The 16,548-nt window shown below is 44.2% G+C and overlaps 1 protein-coding gene across 1 annotated transcript; it reads right to left on the bottom strand.

The window, feature by feature from the left end:
• Positions 1-407: 407 nt before the first annotated feature.
• Positions 408-16,052, bottom strand: LOC120056239 (calretinin-like). The gene is made up of 11 exons (XM_039004492.1): positions 15,959-16,052; positions 10,855-10,939; positions 10,458-10,524; positions 7,342-7,422; positions 5,932-5,988; positions 5,689-5,766; positions 5,535-5,590; positions 5,388-5,427; positions 3,744-3,797; positions 1,585-1,656; positions 408-524 (listed from the first exon to the last, which is right to left on the bottom strand). The coding sequence occupies exons 1-11, from the start codon at positions 16,050-16,052 to the stop codon at positions 408-410; spliced, it is 801 nt and encodes a 266-aa protein (XP_038860420.1).
• Between the last annotated feature and the right edge of the window lie 496 nt (positions 16,053-16,548).

The following is a 16,548-nucleotide window of genomic DNA, read 5'->3' as shown; positions in this document are numbered from 1 at the left end:
GTAAAAAAAACAAAGAGTAGGCTAAGGGAGTACAGTATAAAGGACATTCAGGCAAAATGTATATGCATTCAAATAAATAGTCATATCATATATTCCTTCTATTATTTCCATATGTATTGGTTAACTCACTATAGAATTGCATGTAAAAAAAATAACAAAAAAGCTGCAGACGCTGATGACATCATCAGGTCGCGCCACGCTGCGATAAGGGGGGAGGTGAGGTGGGGCATAGTAAGGGACAGGTAGTTAAACAGAGTTGGGCAGTTGGGCTGAGGGTCTTGCTTATGCCTTCAAGTGGACATTCACTTCCACTCTACAGATATTGGAGTGGAGGAGGGGGTCATACATGCACCTGGTTATGCCAGGAGGGGGACAGTGGGGGGTTGTCAGGGGTCATAGGTGAAAGATCACAGTGTGGAGTCGCGGCAGAGGACGATCTCCAGCTCGGTGCGGTAGAGCTTCCCAGCGTCGGACAGAGCCATGATGCTCTTCTTATAGCCCACCAGACCCGTCGAGTCCAACTCCTACAGCAAACAGGGGGCGAAACAGACGTGAGTGCTAGTGCCTCAACCAATGATGTCATTAACTATGGTGTATACCCTGTAAACAATCATGAGTCATTAGAACGTCCCCAGGACTTCACGAAATGGTCGCCTGAAGTCGTCAGGACTTTGTGTCATGGTCCCCTGGAGGTTTTGTCTAGTTCCCAGTTGGCCTCGGGGACGTCCGAAGGACTTTCTTTTAGGACTTTCTTGGGATGTTGGGTCATGGTCCCATGAAGGATTTTGCCTAGTTCCCAGTCGCAAAGAAACATTTCTTCCCCCCCAAAAAACTCTACCTTGGGCACACGCACCCTAGTTTCACTACATATCACCTCTTGTTACTGTTGCCAAGACTATCAAGGCCCTGATTGGTGAACCACTGATCCAGGCACAGCTGTTTGTATTTTGGCAATGCCAGGGATTTACTTATTTCATGACACAACGTCCCAAGAACATGTTAAAAAACTCCTTGTGGACATCCCCAGGACAAACCTGGGACTAGACAAAACTTCCAGGGGACCATGACACAACGTCCCAAGAATGTTCAGGTGACCTTCAGGGGACCATGACACAACGTGCCAAGAACATCCTAAAAACATCCCCAGGTCAAGCCGGGAACTATAAAAAGGTCCACCAGAGAATGTTCCCTTGGGAACATCATTCGACGTCCTGAGGACTAGTAAAATGAAAGTCCTGAGAATGTACTAAAAAGGTCCTGACATGGTCCTCAGTGACGTTCAGGAAACTAGAACATTCTCAGAACGTCAGTGGGATAACGTCACGCAGAAACCTTTAAGGGACCTAATGGGAAAGTCGCCAAATATCCTCAGGACGTCCCCTGTTTGCTGGGTATGGCCCTAACAGTCAATGCAACACCACATCCTGATCCAACAAAAACTCAAAAGACCATAACCTGTACAAGACCACAATGTTCTGCCAATCATTCTGATCTTGTAAACACTCCAGGTGCAGTATGACATAATAAACCAATCAACTAATCAAAAGATGAGTCAGTAAATAAGTGAAGTCTCTTGTTCCTTACCATTTTGTTCTTGTCATGGAGGTCCTTCAGCAGTGCGTCCAGCTCCTGCTCATCGATGTAACCGTTCCCATCCTTGTGAATCAGTGAAAAACAGTGAAACAGCAGAAAGGGTCCGGGCATCTCATATCATATTCTCAGTAAAAGAACAATCAAACACTCAGATATCCTCCCACTCAGAGTATACACAGGCAAGATCAATCATTCACAGACCAACTGCCAATTCAGTCATTACAAAGGCATTAGTATGAGACTCCTGTACTGTACACCTGTCTTTCCTACTGTACTGTTTTCTTTGTGGAAGGTTCAGTGGCGTGTATTCATGGATGCCGAGGGAAGCCAGGCTTCCCCAAAAAAATTATATATTTTGTCGCTCTGTGTTTCATAAATTTCCTTCAATTCGCAAGAGGCTGAAAAGAATGTATCTCAACGAAGAAAGCATCTGACCAAACCAAACAGCTCCCCTCTGTCTCAATATGTGTAGCGTATCTATCTGATGCTCTCTGGTCAGAAAGAGTATGACATTATTATTATTGCCGCCCATAGCATTGAATTCAAGGGAAGCCAGCGAGCATTTGGCCTCCCTTAATAAAAAATAAATTAAATAAAACTCAATCAGCTTTGAGCTAAACTGAGTGAGCTCAGCAGTGAATGGTCCTGGCGCACCAAAATTAAAAGTGTCAATGGAAGCCAGTTTGAATTTGCTTCATACCAATCACATCACAAGGCAAATGTCATTATTGACAGAAAGAAACTTGAATTGTTGCATCTCGTTGTGTTCGACTTTTTCATAAATTAGGGATTTGGACTCGTGGTTTTACTTAATTCTCTGCACTGGCCAATGACTATAACAGCGATTCTGATCCAACCATAAATTCATACATTGTGCCCCTGGCCTGATAGGATGGAATTTCAACACGTAGCTAGATGTACGCTCTTAGAAAAAAGGGTTCCAGAAGGGTTCTTCGGCTGTCCCCACAGGAGAACCCTTTTTGGTTCCAGGTAGAACCCTTTTGGGTTCTATGTAGAACCCTCTGTGGAAAGGGTTCTACATGAAACCCAAAAGGGTTCTACCAGGAACCAAATAGGTTCTACCTGGAACCAAAAATGGTTCTTCAAAGGGTTCTCTTATGGGGATAGCCGAAGAACCCTTTTAGGTTCTAGATAGCACCTTTTTTCAAAGAGTGTAGTATGCTGATGTTAACTAGCTGGCCTGGTGTATCGTTGCGTATGAAAGGAAGCTAGCGAGCAAGTATTTTAGCAAGATAGCCTAGGACAACAAAAAATAAAAGTGTGTACTGTATGACAGAGTCATAGACCGTTTAGGCAACATGAAAGAGGAGGATGGCATTGGCGTTTCTCTACAAGTAGGTTGAGTCAACATGTTTTTTCTACTTACACGCACACAAACACACACACACACACACAGACACACACACGCGTACACATAAATCAGTAACATAAATCAGTAGCCACATCATATTTAGCTTACGTTGATTGGACTAAATCGTTTTTGGTATCTTTTAGTTGTCACTGTATTAGACTAAGAATAGGTTATTAGATAACGTATAAGTTGAAATTGTGCCGGAATAGTGGAGGCAGCTCCTATTTTCTTTGTAACTTACAGTAACTCTCTGTGTTCTAAATTAATAGTTGTTTAGTAGTCCGAAAATGTCAGAAACATTACCTTGTTGACCATGCTGTAGGTCATGTAACTGTTACATGCAATATGTTCTGTGGACTTCACTGGACAGATGTTGCTCTCCGGTTTTGTAATGAAACAAAGGTGTGTTTGAATTTATTCTGCCACTGTGTCTTCTTATTGTCTCGGCATTAGGCCTATATATCACTGTGTCAAGGCATATGAACTAACAGGTTATAGAGCAAACTGCAGATATCACAAAACATAGGTTGTAATATGGCTTTTTTTCTGGATTGGCTTCCCCCCTGATTTTACCCACGCACCGCTACTGGGAAGGTTACCATGGTAACACTAACAAAATAAGTGATACAGACGCAGGTGTGTCTCTGGAGTATTTACCTGTGCAAGAGACCATTTGCATGGAGATAGTAGCTTGAGTGACAGGGATACAAGCAATCTCTCTCACACACTCTCCCAACTACACACCCTCCCTGCAAATATGTCTATTGTGCTCATTTACCTTGTCATAGAAGGTGAAGATTACATTGAACTGCTCTGCTGAAAGCTTGCATCCCTGGAGAGACGGAAAAGACAGGGAAGGGAAAGGAAAAATATCATATACAGTATATTGTATATTGTATATTGTACAGAACAACAGCAAAGGACCTTGGGAAGATGCTGGAGGAAACGGGTACAAAAGTATCTATATCCACAGTAAAACGAGTCCTATATCAACATAACCTGAAAGGCCGCTCAGCAAGGAAGAAGCCACTGCTCCAAAACCACCATAAAAATGCCAGATTACGGTTTGCAACTGCGCATGGAGACAAAGATGGTACTTTTTGGAGAAATGTCCTCTGGTCTGATGAAACAAAAGAAGAACTGTTTGGCCATAATGACCATCGTTATGTTTGGAGGAAAAAGGGGGAGGCTTGCAAGCCGAAGAACACCATCCCAACCGTGAAGTACGGGGGTGGCAGCATCATGTTGTGGGGTGCTTTGCTGCAGGAGAGACTGGTGCACTTCACAAAACAGATGACATCATGAGGCAGGAAAATGATGTGGATATTTTGAAGCCACATCTCAAGACATCAGTCAGGAAGTTAAAGCTTGGTTGCAAATGGGTCTTCCAAATGGACAATGACCCCAAGCATACTTCCAAAGTTGTGGCAAAATGGCTTAAGGACAACAAAGTCAAGGTATTGGAGTGGTCATCACAAAGCCCTGACCTCAATCCCATAGAACATTCGTGGGCAGAACTGAAAAAGCGTGTGCGAGCAAGGAGGCCTACAAACCTGACTCAGTTACACCAGCTCTGTCAGGAGGAATGGGCCAACATTCACCCAACTTATTGTAGGAAGCTTGTGGAAGGCTACCCGAAACGTTTGACCCAAGTTAAACAATTTAAAGGCAATGCTACCAAATACTTATTGAGTGTATGTAAACTTCTGACCCACTGGGAATGTGATGAAATAAATAAAAGCTGAAATTAATCATTCTCTCTACTATTATCCTGACATTTCACATTCTTAAAATAAAGTGGTGATCCTAACTGACCTAAGACAGGGAATTTTGACTCGGATTAAATGTCAGGAATTGTGAAAAACTGAGTTTAAATGTATTTGGCTAAGATGTATGTAAACTTCTGACTTCAACTGTATACACTGAGTATACCAAACATTAGGAACACCTCCCAATTTTGACTTGCAGCACCATGGGAATGCCTGCATCTGTTCCTCACAAACTGGAGTCTAACTGGTTTCATTAACGAGCCTGCAGGACTGACAGACAAATGTGTGTGCGTGTGTGTGTGTGTGTGTGTCTGTGTGTCTGTGTGTGTGTGTGTGTGTGAACATGCGTGCTTGAGTGCGTGTGAAAGAGTGTTGCAAGGACTTTTAAGGGTGTCGATGTGATAGTCTAGCCAGGTGCAGACTCAGTAAATGTCTCCTGTGATAAACAGTTTAATCCTCTTAAAGTGAATGCAATAAAGCTGAATTGTACCATAGATCTGCCGACATACGACCTTTACCTTAGGGTTATTGTTAAGACTGCTTTAATTCACATAGTGACCGACTCTTTCACAAATGAATACGTTGCCCCACTTCCTAAAGGATTGTGTGTGTGGGGTGGGGTGTGGGGGTGGGGTGTGTGGGTCAGGTCTCACCTCGAACTTGAGCAAGAAATTTTCCTGAACTGGCAGCAGCCTTAAATGAGATAAAAGAAAATCGTTCACATTCAGATTCTTTACTTCAAAATGGATTCAAGTATAACACAGAGAGTCTCTCAGTGAACAAGACACACATACACTCACCTGGCCATTTCAGACAGGCCCAGTTTCCCATCACCGTTCAGATCAAACATCCTCAGCTGGAGAGTGAAATACAACAGTGAGTGGCGTAACATTACTACACGGTGTTAAACCTGTGTGTTTGTGTACGCATGTACAGTATGTGTGTCACACTCACGATTGTCTGTGTGTATTCGTTGAGTTTCTTGTCATCGTAGTGTCTGTTGGCCTTCTTCAGAAGATCTGACAGGAAACCCTGAGGAAGACAGATCCTCGTTACCCCACTGGTAACTGGCTCAATGACCCAAAATGTAAGTTTAAAGATGAGTGCTCAGGGGTCCTCCTCTGACAACAAGCACAAGTCCTTGGAAATTGACTAATGAAGGTTATGAATGTTTAAAAGCTTGACACATTTGTTTACCTTCAGTTCATTGGCTTCGATGTATCCACTGCGATCAGTGTCATACCTTCGCCATGCCTGTAGACAGAGCATTTTTAACATTTCATTACAACACAGTACACATGCATTTAAACACAGAGATTAAGAACTCTAAAGCCTTAAAACCCTCTTTACTTTAACAACAAGTGGAAGAGTCATAATGCTATAATCGGTAGAGAGAATGTAGCCAGACGGAGATAGAAGAGGATGATAGTGAGACAGAAAAGTATATAATTTGTGTTTTAATCTACCAGCTGTCCTATGTCTAGAGCGGAACCTTATCAAAGATGTATGCCCAAACCACATCACCCCTCCCCCCACTCTCCTGCAGTAAGCCTGCAACCCATCCATAATGTATGGCAGTCTGAGAATAGCTCCTGTGTTCCCCTCCCCCCACCCCTCCACTTTTAACACGGGGTAGCCAGCACACTGGACCACTGCAAAACTCCTTCCTTCTGTCTATCCTCCCTTCTCCTTATTTTGCGTGTCTCCACCAGTAGAGAACAGTTAAAAGGAACCCCCCCCCCATCTCTCTTTCTCTCTCTAGTTATTTCTAGATATAAAATGCTTTACACAAGGAGATGCCTGTTTCCCTGATATTTCTAAGCTCTCTTGGGATTGATTCTGTGTATGTGTCACGATCGTCTTCTTGTGAGAGATTGGACCAAGGCGCAGCGTGTGCAAAATACATCTCTTTATTGTGGAAGAGAGAAAAACACGAAAACAAACACTATACACAAACTAACAAAACAACAAACGACCGTGAAGCTAAATAACGTAAGTGCACAGACAAGCAACAAACGTTCAACATAGACAACTACCCACAAAAGCCTACTGCCTATGGCTGCCTTAAATATGGCTCCCAATCAGAGACAATGAATGACAGCTGTCTCTGATTGAGACCCAATCCAGGCAGCCATAGACATAACTAGACAACCTCACTCTTCTCTACCCCATACACATACAACACCCCTAGACTAGACAAAACACACAAAGACAACCCACCCCAACTCACGCCCTGACCAACTAAATAAATAAAAGGAAAAGGAACAATAGGTCAGGAACGTGACAGTATGTGGATGGATGTGTTTTTGTGTTGGTTTTTGTGTATGGGACGAAGTGATCAGACTTAGCAAAACACCAAAAAGTTATCTGTATCAGAGAGCAATGATAGCAGGAGCCATCTTTAGTGATTGAAATACTGTACAGTGCAGTGGGCTTACACACACACACACACACACACACACACACACACACACACACACACACACACACACACACACACACACACACACACACACACACACACACACACACACACACACACACACACACACACACACACAAAGACACAGACAGACAGACACACACACAGACACAGACACAACTTACCGCCATGAATTCTGCACTGGATCCCACAAATGTTCTGAAACAAAGCAGGAAATTCTCCTCTGTGGGCAGAATCTGAGCTAACTGGAGAGAGAAAGGGGAGAGAGAGAAAATATATAGAGAGAGGATTAGTACACTTGGCTACTAACTCAATATTAAAGCGGATTTCAACAACAACACTGTGGACAAAACAAAGAACATATATGCAGATATACAGTTGAAGTCGGAAGTTTACATACACTTAGGATGGAGTCATTAAAATTTGTTTTTCAACCACTCCACAAATGTCTTGTTAACAAACTATAGTATTGGCAAGTTGGTTAGGACATCTGCTTTGTGCATGACACAAGTAATTTTTCCAACAATTGTTTACAGACAGATTATTTCACTTATAATTCACCGTATCACAATTCCAGTGGGTCAGAAGATTACATACACTAAGTTAACTGTGCCTTTAAACAGCTTGGAAAATTCTAGAAAATTATGGCATGGCTTTAGAAGCTTCTGATAGGCTAATTGACATAATTTGAGCCAATTTGAGGTGTACCTGTGGATGTATTTCAAGGCCTACCTTCAAACTCAGTGCCTCTTTGCTTGACATCATGGGAAAATCAAAAGAAATCAGCCAAGACCTCAGAAAAATAATTGTCGACCTCCACAAGTCTGGTTCATCCTTGGGAGCAATTTCCAAACGCCTGAAGGTACCACGTTCATCTGTACAAACAATAGTACGCAAGTATAAACACCATGGGACCACGCAGCCATCATACCGCTCAGGAAGGAGATAGGTTCTGTGTCCTAGAGATGAATGTACTTTGGTGCAAAAAGCGCAAATCAATCCCAGAACAACAGCAAATTACCTTGTGAAGATGCTGGAGGAAACGGGTTCAAAAGTATCTATATCCACAGTAAAATTAGCCCTATATCGACATAACCTGAAAGGCCGCTCAGCAAGGAAGAAGCCACTGCTCCAAAACCGACATAAAAAAGCCAGACTACGGTTTGCAACTGCACATGGGGACAAAGATCGTACTTTTTGGAGAAATGTCCTATGGTCTGATGAAACAAAAATAGAACTGTTTGGCCATAATGACCATCGTTATGTTTGGAGGAAAAAGGGGGAGGTTTGCAAGCCAAAGAACACCATCTCAACCGTGAAGCACGGGGGTGGCAGCATCATGTTGTGGGGGTGCTTTCCTGCAGGAGGGACTGGTGCACTTCACAAAATAGATGGCATGATGAGGCAGGAAAATTATGTGGATATATTGAAGCAACATCTCAAGACATCAGTCAGGAAGTTAAAGCTTGGTCGCAAATGGGTCTTCCAAATGGACAATGACCCCAAGCATACTTCCAAAGTTGTGGCAAAATGGCTTAAGGACAACAAAGTCAAGGTATTGGAGAGGCCATCACAAAGCCCTGACCTCAATCCCATCGAACATTTGTGGGCAGAACTGAAAAAGCATGTGCGAGCAAGGAGGGCTACAAACCTGACTCAGTTACACCAGCTCTGTCAGGAGGAATGGGCCAAAATTCACCCAACTTATTGTGGGAAGCTTATGGAAGGCTACCAGAAACATTAGACCCAAGTTAAACAATTTAAAGGCAATGCTACCAAATACTATTTGAGTGTATGTAAACTTCTGACCCACTGGGAATGTGATGAAAGAAATAAAAGCTGAAATAATGTCACAATCGTCATTGTAAGCATACTCAGACCAAAGTGCAGCGTGAAATCGGTTTGACATCTTTTTATTTAAGTGAACCGCACAAAAAAACAATAAAGAATACACGAAACGTGACGTTCTGTAGTGCACACAGGTGTAACGGATGTGAAATGACTAGCTAATTAGTGGTGGTGCGCGCTAATAGCCTTTCAATCGGTGACGTCACTTGCTCTGAGACCTTGAAGTAGTGGTTCCCTTTGCTCTGCAAGAGCCGTGGCTTTTGTGGAGCGATGGGTAACAACGCTTCGTGAGTGACTGTTGTTGATGGGTGCAGAGGGTCCCTGGTTCGCGAGGGGACGGACTAAAGTTATACTGTTACATTGATGCTGTTGACCCGGATCACTGGTTGCTGCGGAAAAGGAGGAGGTCGAAAGGAGGGTGAGTGTAACGGATGTGAAATGGCTAGCTAGTTAGCGGTGGTGTGCGCTAATAGCCTTTCAATCGGTTACGTCACTTGCTCTGAGACCTTGAAGTAGTGGTTCCCTTGCTCTGCAAGAGCCGTGGCTTTTGTGGAGCGATGGGTAACAACGCTTCGTGAGTGACTGTTGTTGATGTGTGCAGAGGGTCCCTGGTTCGCGCCCCGGGCGAGGGGACGGACTAAAGTTATACTGTTACATTGATGCTGTTGACCCGGATCACTGGTTGCTGCGGAAAAGGAGGAGGTCGAAAGGAGGGTGAGTGTAACGGATGTGAAATGGCTAGCTAGTTAGCGGTGGTGCGCGCTAATAGCCTTTCAATCGGTGACGTCACTTGCTCTGAGACCTTGAAGTAGTGGTTCCCCTTGCTCTGCAAGAGCCGCGGCTTTTGTGGAGCGATGGGTAACGATGCTTCGTGGGTGACTGTTGTTGATGTGTGCAGAGGGTCCCTGGTTCGCGCCCGGGTCGGGGCGAGGGGACGGACTAAAGTTATACTGTTACACAGGCAACAACACAAAAACAAGATCCCACAAAACACAGTCGGGAAATGGCTGCCTAAATATGATCCCCAATCAGAGACAATGATAAACAGCTGCCTCTGATTGGGAACCATAACAGGCCAACATAGAAAAAAAACACCTAGACAGGAACACCCCCCCTAGTCACACCCCGACCTAACCAAAATAGAGAATAAAAAAGTCTCTCTATGGTCAGGGCGTGACAAATAAATCATTCTCTCTACTATTATTTTGACATTTCACATTCTTAAAATAAAGTGGTGATAATAACTGACCTAAGACAGGGAATTTTTACTCTGATTAAATGTCCGGAATTGTGAAAAACTGAGTTTAAATGTATTTGGCTAAGGTGTATGTAAACTTCCGACTTCAACTGTAGCATCAGAGGAAAACATAAAAAGTAAGTAGACATTTCAACAGAGGAGTTTGAATGTGCTTGTGTACAGTATGAGTCTTACTTCTGACATCTCGATTCTTCCTTCTGCATTCTTGTCAAATTTCATCATGAACTCCTTCATTTTCTCTCTAAACGCAGCATGTGTGGGATCCTTGAATAGACAAACACACACACACACACAAACACACACAGAATAAATCAAAAACAGATAAAACAGAGACTTCCTACCTAACGACTCTCTGTGATGATGAGTTGTTACAACATATTATATCAAATTGTCATTATCCAGTCTATCAGCCTATCTAGAAGTCTGAATACACTGTGGATGATGACAGTCAAGTAAAGTGGACAATTTTATCATTTAAATACAATGTTTAAGGTTGCCTCGACTAGGATGGAGTCAGTCACTCACTTTAAGGCAGGAAGGAAAGAAGGGTGCATTTTCAAAGTATTCAAACCCACTCACCACGCCTGTTCCTCTCCGCGCAGTCTCTAGCTGCCGGAAGAAGTTCTCCAGCTCCTTTCCCTCGATGTAGCCATTTCCTGTAGAACATACCCAAGGGTTAAAGGTCATTCCTGGGATCAGTGAGATTGAGATTACATTGACCTTTGAACCTGTGGAAAACATAATAGTTAATTATGTCTTAATTAATCTTTCCTTGATTCCTCGCATCCTCTCTCCTCACCTCCTTCGCAAATCCCATTGGAGAAAAAAGTCAGGGGAGGGACCTTGGACCTTCTTCTCCAATACAGTTGAGAAGGAGGTGAGGGGATAAGATGCTCGGTATATCACCAAATGTGAATTGAAATAGAACCCTGGTATGTAGTGTGTGTTCCATTACTGTAAAAAAAACAGGGTTCAATATAGGCATTTTTTAAGCCCTTTGCTCAACAAGTACCTCAATGAAAGTCCAGAACAACGAGTCCACAAGGAGTCCAGAGAGTGTGACTGTTTGCATACTCTAAACGATATGGAAACCTGCTGACAAAAACACTCTCATTATCTAGCCTAATGCTACAGTCACACGATATTGCCCATCTGGCCAACACGACTCCCACAGGAGTACAGTAACATAACATTGAGTCACATATATACAGTATATCCAACACACACGCACACACACTGCTGAGCTCCCTGGCCTTTACTAGGATTAGTCTGATATCCCAGCAAAACCATCAGGCCCAGTATCTGATGGGGATGAGATAGAGGGAGGAGGAGAGAAAGGGAGGAGGAGAGAAAGGGAGGCTAGGTCGGAGGGAGGGATTTGAAAGGGCAGGGGCTTAATGTGACTTATTGTGTCATAGCACCATAGGAATAAAATGATAGCTGACCCACACGGGGAAGAAAATCATTGAAAGGGGAAAGGGAGAACTTGATAAGTGTGTGTCTGTGTGTGCGTGTGTGTGTGTGTGCGCGTGCGCACACTGTAGGGGCAATCCACATGCTGTAGATATTTAAGGCTGATTGAGAATATAACAAGTTCCTAATTGTCTTGGCTGATCAGATCTCTAACAGTCTATGCTGTGTGAGTTCCCCCAGGTCTGTGCTGTGTGAGTTCCCCCAGGTCTGTGCTGTGTGAGTTCCCCCAGGTCTGTGCTGTGTGAGTTCCCCCAGGTCTGTGCTCTCTGCGTTCCCCCATTGGGGAAATGAGAGAAACACTCAGAGGCCATCAAACACACACGGGAGAAACACACATCACACACACACATCACACACCCTACAGGCAGATAGAGAAGGAGAAACAGAGATAGAGATAGAGAGAGAGAGAGAGAGAGAGAGAGAGAGAGAGAGAGAGAGAGAGAGAGAGAGAGAGAGAGAGAGAGAGAGAGAGAGAGATGTAGAAGAAAGGACCATCTCTAACATCATTGTAGTTTAGCTCAGTGTTGGGAGAAGGTGGGGGTTCTGCATTAGTCACATGACCAAAGCACTGCCCGCATCTGGAGCCTTTAGGCGGATCAGGATGGCATTTACGAATGGGAAGTGTGGAAATTCTCTGGTAATGCTGCTGCAGAACGGTATTTAAAAACAGGAATTGCCTGCAGCTCAGAGAGCATCAGCAACATATTCACAGTGGAATGGCTTTGTGCCTGGGGGATTGACAGTGGGGGGTCAGGTAGATGTTTATTGGGGCACTAGATCTTCTGTAGCGACATTCACAAACATGACAGGCATGTGACTGACTACGCATGGTGTACAGCAAGTTTGCTGATGACACCACGGTTGTAGGCCTGATAACCAACAACGACCAGTTCACTTATAGGGAGGCAGTGAGTGAACTGGCATTGTGGTGACATCATGACAACAACCTCTCCCTCATTGTCAGCAAAACAAATGAGTTGACTGTTGATTTCAGGAAGCAGAGGAGGGAACATGCCCCGATCTACATCAATGGGACTATAGTAGAGAGAGTCACTCAGTTGAGAGTTAGAACAGTAGAATACACAAAGCGCAATTTCGAAATGTGGTTGTGCATCAGCAGTTTTCCTCTTGTTATGTCAGTCACTGACAGCACTCAATTAGCCCACGAAGCTACGCATTTTTAGATTGGTAAATTGGTCTACTCTGCTATATAAATGTGTAGTAATAATGACCAAATTACCGAACGGGAACGAAGGGCACGTGCGCAGTGGCCCTGTCCTCTAGGGGGCCCCCATTAATTTTGTTTGCCACTCTCACTTACGAATAGCATTGCATGAAATTAGTTAGACATTTGCGATAGGTTTTTTACGCCCTATGGAAAAATGTGTAGAATTGCAGAAAACTTGCTTTAAAACTGCAACATTTTCTCTATGCCCCAAGGAAAAATGTGCAGAATTGCAGAAAACTTGCTTTAAAACTGCAACATTTTCTCTATGCCCCAAGGAAAAATGTGCAGAATTGCAGAAAACTTGCTTTAAAACTGCAACATTTTCTCTATGCCCCAAGGCAAAATGTGTAGAATTACAGGAAATTAACTTTAAAAAATAAATAAATATCTCCATGGTCAAGTGGGGAGCCACTCAAATATGTTGTTAGATAGGTGGCAGGCCCCCCAACCAAATCTCGTATAGGGCCCCAAAAGGCTTGACCCTGTTCATACATTTTCCAGTTATGTTAGACATAGATCTTGTTTCCTTGCATGGAATAATATTTGGTGTGATGAGTGGAATAATGCATGCGCTTCCCAAATATCATAGGCCTATTCTCCAGTCCACACACAGACACATTCTGCACAAACCATAACACACACACACCATACAAGTCCTGTTCTAAGAGTCAAACATCTAAGGTTTTAAGTCTGAAACGCATCGTTGACATTGACCCAAAAATCAAATCTATGATTCTTGAAAAGCATGCTCCACTACCCCAGCTCTAGTCTCGCTTTATCATGTATGAGACTATGGACACAGATTGGCACACGGATTCGACTTGACAGACCGACACAAACCCGCTTGGCGCCCAATATGTTTCTGTTAACCACCTCTGCCTCTCACAGATGGATCACTGGCACGACATCTCTGAAAAACCTTAAATGCATTAATGTATTTACAGCGAACAGTGAGACCTATTTTTATATTCCACAACTATAATTTGTGGAATGAGAGTGTGTGTGTTGTGTGTGTGTGTGTGTGTGTGTGTGTGTGTGTGTGTGTGTGTGTGTGTGTGTGTGTGTGTGTGTGTGTGTGTGTGTGTGTGTGTGTGTGTGTGTGTGTGTGTGTGTGTGTGTGTGTGTAATTGCACTCATTCCTCATCCCTGGCTCTACTACTTCCAGGTCCATTCCAGCCCAGTGCACGCCAGGGATGGGTATGGCTTAGTTGACCCGGTGGGCGGATTTAACCCTCGGCTGGGGCAGTGGAGTGCTTGAGCGGCTAGGAGAATCCCTGCGCTTGCTCAGGTGTGACTGTTTACACGCTCTAGGTGAGAGGCTGCAGAGCTCAGAGTGAGCGCTATGGGGCATTAACATGTCAAGCCTGCACAATGTCACAGACTTTTTGACACATCTTTACACACTTCAACAGGGCGTGTTTAGTAGAGCCCTCAGTAAGCAGAACGTCTCCAACGGCCCTAAGGGACCACCATGGGATAGGGGAGAAGGATTCAACATGCTTTGCGCAGTGGAGAAATTAATGCCTGGATGGATTAAAAAAAGAGAACTCAGTGCTATACAATGCAATATATTTAAATCCAAAGACGTAAATGAGAGATACTGGGGGTCATGGGATTTAGCAATTCGTATAGCTGTTATAATCACTGTTTATAACCTTTCATGATCACCTTTGAGTGCTGTGTAGCGGAGACCAGCTCTAGCGCACAGTGACGCACACCATACCCGCGACTGGGCCTTCGAGCTGCACTACCCCCCCCCCCCCCCCCCCCCCATCCTTCCCCCAATGACTGTAAAGGCTAAATGGCTATTCCCTATATTCATTCCATCGCTCTCCTTTTCCCCACTTCCACGTTTCCCTCCTCTCTGTCCTCTCTCCCCATCTTCTTCACACACTGCTCCCCCTTCTCCTATCCCCCTTTCCCTCTACTCTCTCTCCATCTCCACTCAATACACGCGCGCCTGGCAGAAGCCCCGGTGATGACATAGGCTACTGTAAATTCATTCATAGGAGACGCGCGGATCCGGTTGCCTCGTGGGGGTCGCTACAAGCCAGAAACATATATAATTCACAGCGAACAAACAGCGTTAAAAACAGCCACTCCGTAATACACACACGTCACCACATAATATAATAAATGATCACGCAAGAACGCATGTTCAATCTCAAAGAATGTAATGCTGTATTAGACTGTCGTGTTTTACGCACAGAAAATAGTGACACAAATGTGGTCCAAAGCAGCGCTCTTCTGTTCCATAGCTTTGCGCGGTTCTTACTGAGGCGTAATTGAGGAACTAAAAGAAAATGATGATTAACAAACATGGTTATTGGGGATTATATGTAGCCTACGTGTCGACTGAAATCTCATATAATGCTCGTGTGGGAAAAATGCACAAACTGAACTATTTGAAAATGCTTTTCTACTTTTCTACTTTAAAATGTTTCCTTATCCCACAGTTCTGCAACACATATCTACAAACCCCACAAATGCCCCTTTATACAACTTCAATATGCTAATTTGGTAATTAAAGTTAATAAACAAGTGTAAAGTTACAAATCTTTCCAGAAGTGCATGATCACGGAACAATGCACAGGACACACTCTGACTGACAATCACTGCCAAGAGTCCCAAGACTCTGTCCAAATAACAACCCATATGCTCCTGTCCCGCAGCACAACACACAGGACTTCCTGCCCTCGTCTATCACATCTTCTCACTTCCTCTGTCCCGCAGTACAACACACATGACTCTCTACCCTCATCTATCACATCTTCTCACTTCCTCTGTCCCGCAGTACAGCACACATGACTCTCTACCCTCATCTATCACATCTGCTCACTTCCTCTGTTCCACCAAGCACTAGTCTATCAATTTAACAACTATCCAACCATTCTGAATTTACAACCAGCCTACTCCTATGATATGCCCATAGTACAGTCCTGCCCAAGTTTAACCCCCTGGCCGCAGTACTGACCGTCTGCATCGAAATGTTTCCAGATGTCAAGAAACTGCGTTGCGGTCAGCTCTGCCAGGTGGAGATGAGGTGGCTGCTGTGCTTGAGTCGCCATCGTTCAGTCGCTACTGCTTATTTTCCTTCTTCCTGGAGCACGTGGAAATCCCGAGTTAACTTTGTCCCAGTCGGATCTAAAGCCTCTCTAAACTGTCAGCAGCTCGCGCTCAGCCGGGGCTTTTAAACCCACCCGCGGTGCATGCACTTCTCCGGCTGACAGAACGGGGGCGCAGCGGCTCTGAGCCTGCATGGAGTGTGACAGGCTGATCGGTTCTCAGTCACTCCTCTCAGAGGGATGAGGGATGCTCAATGGCACTGTCCATGCAGGCTCCTCGCTCTGGAGGCAGTTCTCTGTGTTGATTGGAATTATGGAAATAGAATCATATAGAGAAAGACCCCATATACTTGCACTCATGAGCCGAAAATTACATCAAAGCATTCCATCACATAGTCTGTTCCATCAAACAGGCCAACACCTCAGGAAGACAGGAGTAATCCAACTAAGTGTGTGTGTGTGTGTGTGTGTGTGTGTGTGTGTGTGTGTGTGTGTGTGT

Source organism: Salvelinus namaycush, chromosome 1, assembly GCF_016432855.1.
Source record: "Salvelinus namaycush isolate Seneca chromosome 1, SaNama_1.0, whole genome shotgun sequence".
In the NCBI taxonomy this organism is placed as follows: Eukaryota; Metazoa; Chordata; class Actinopteri; order Salmoniformes; family Salmonidae; genus Salvelinus; species Salvelinus namaycush.
Note: the sequence above shows the minus strand (reverse complement) of the source record. Positions and strands in the feature narration are given on the sequence as shown.

Coding starts and splice junctions, on each gene's coding strand:
- LOC120056239 (XM_039004492.1), bottom strand. CDS start 16,052: ATGGCGACTCAAGCACAGCAGCCACCTCATCTCCACCTGGCAGAGCTG. Junction 10,525..10,854: donor GGAACAGGCGTGGTGAGTGG/GTTTGAATACTT, acceptor TGCTGCGTTTAG/AGAGAAAATGAAGGAGTTCA. Junction 1,657..3,743: donor TCTTCACCTTCTATGACAAG/GTAAATGAGCAC, acceptor CTGATTCACAAG/GATGGGAACGGTTACATCGA.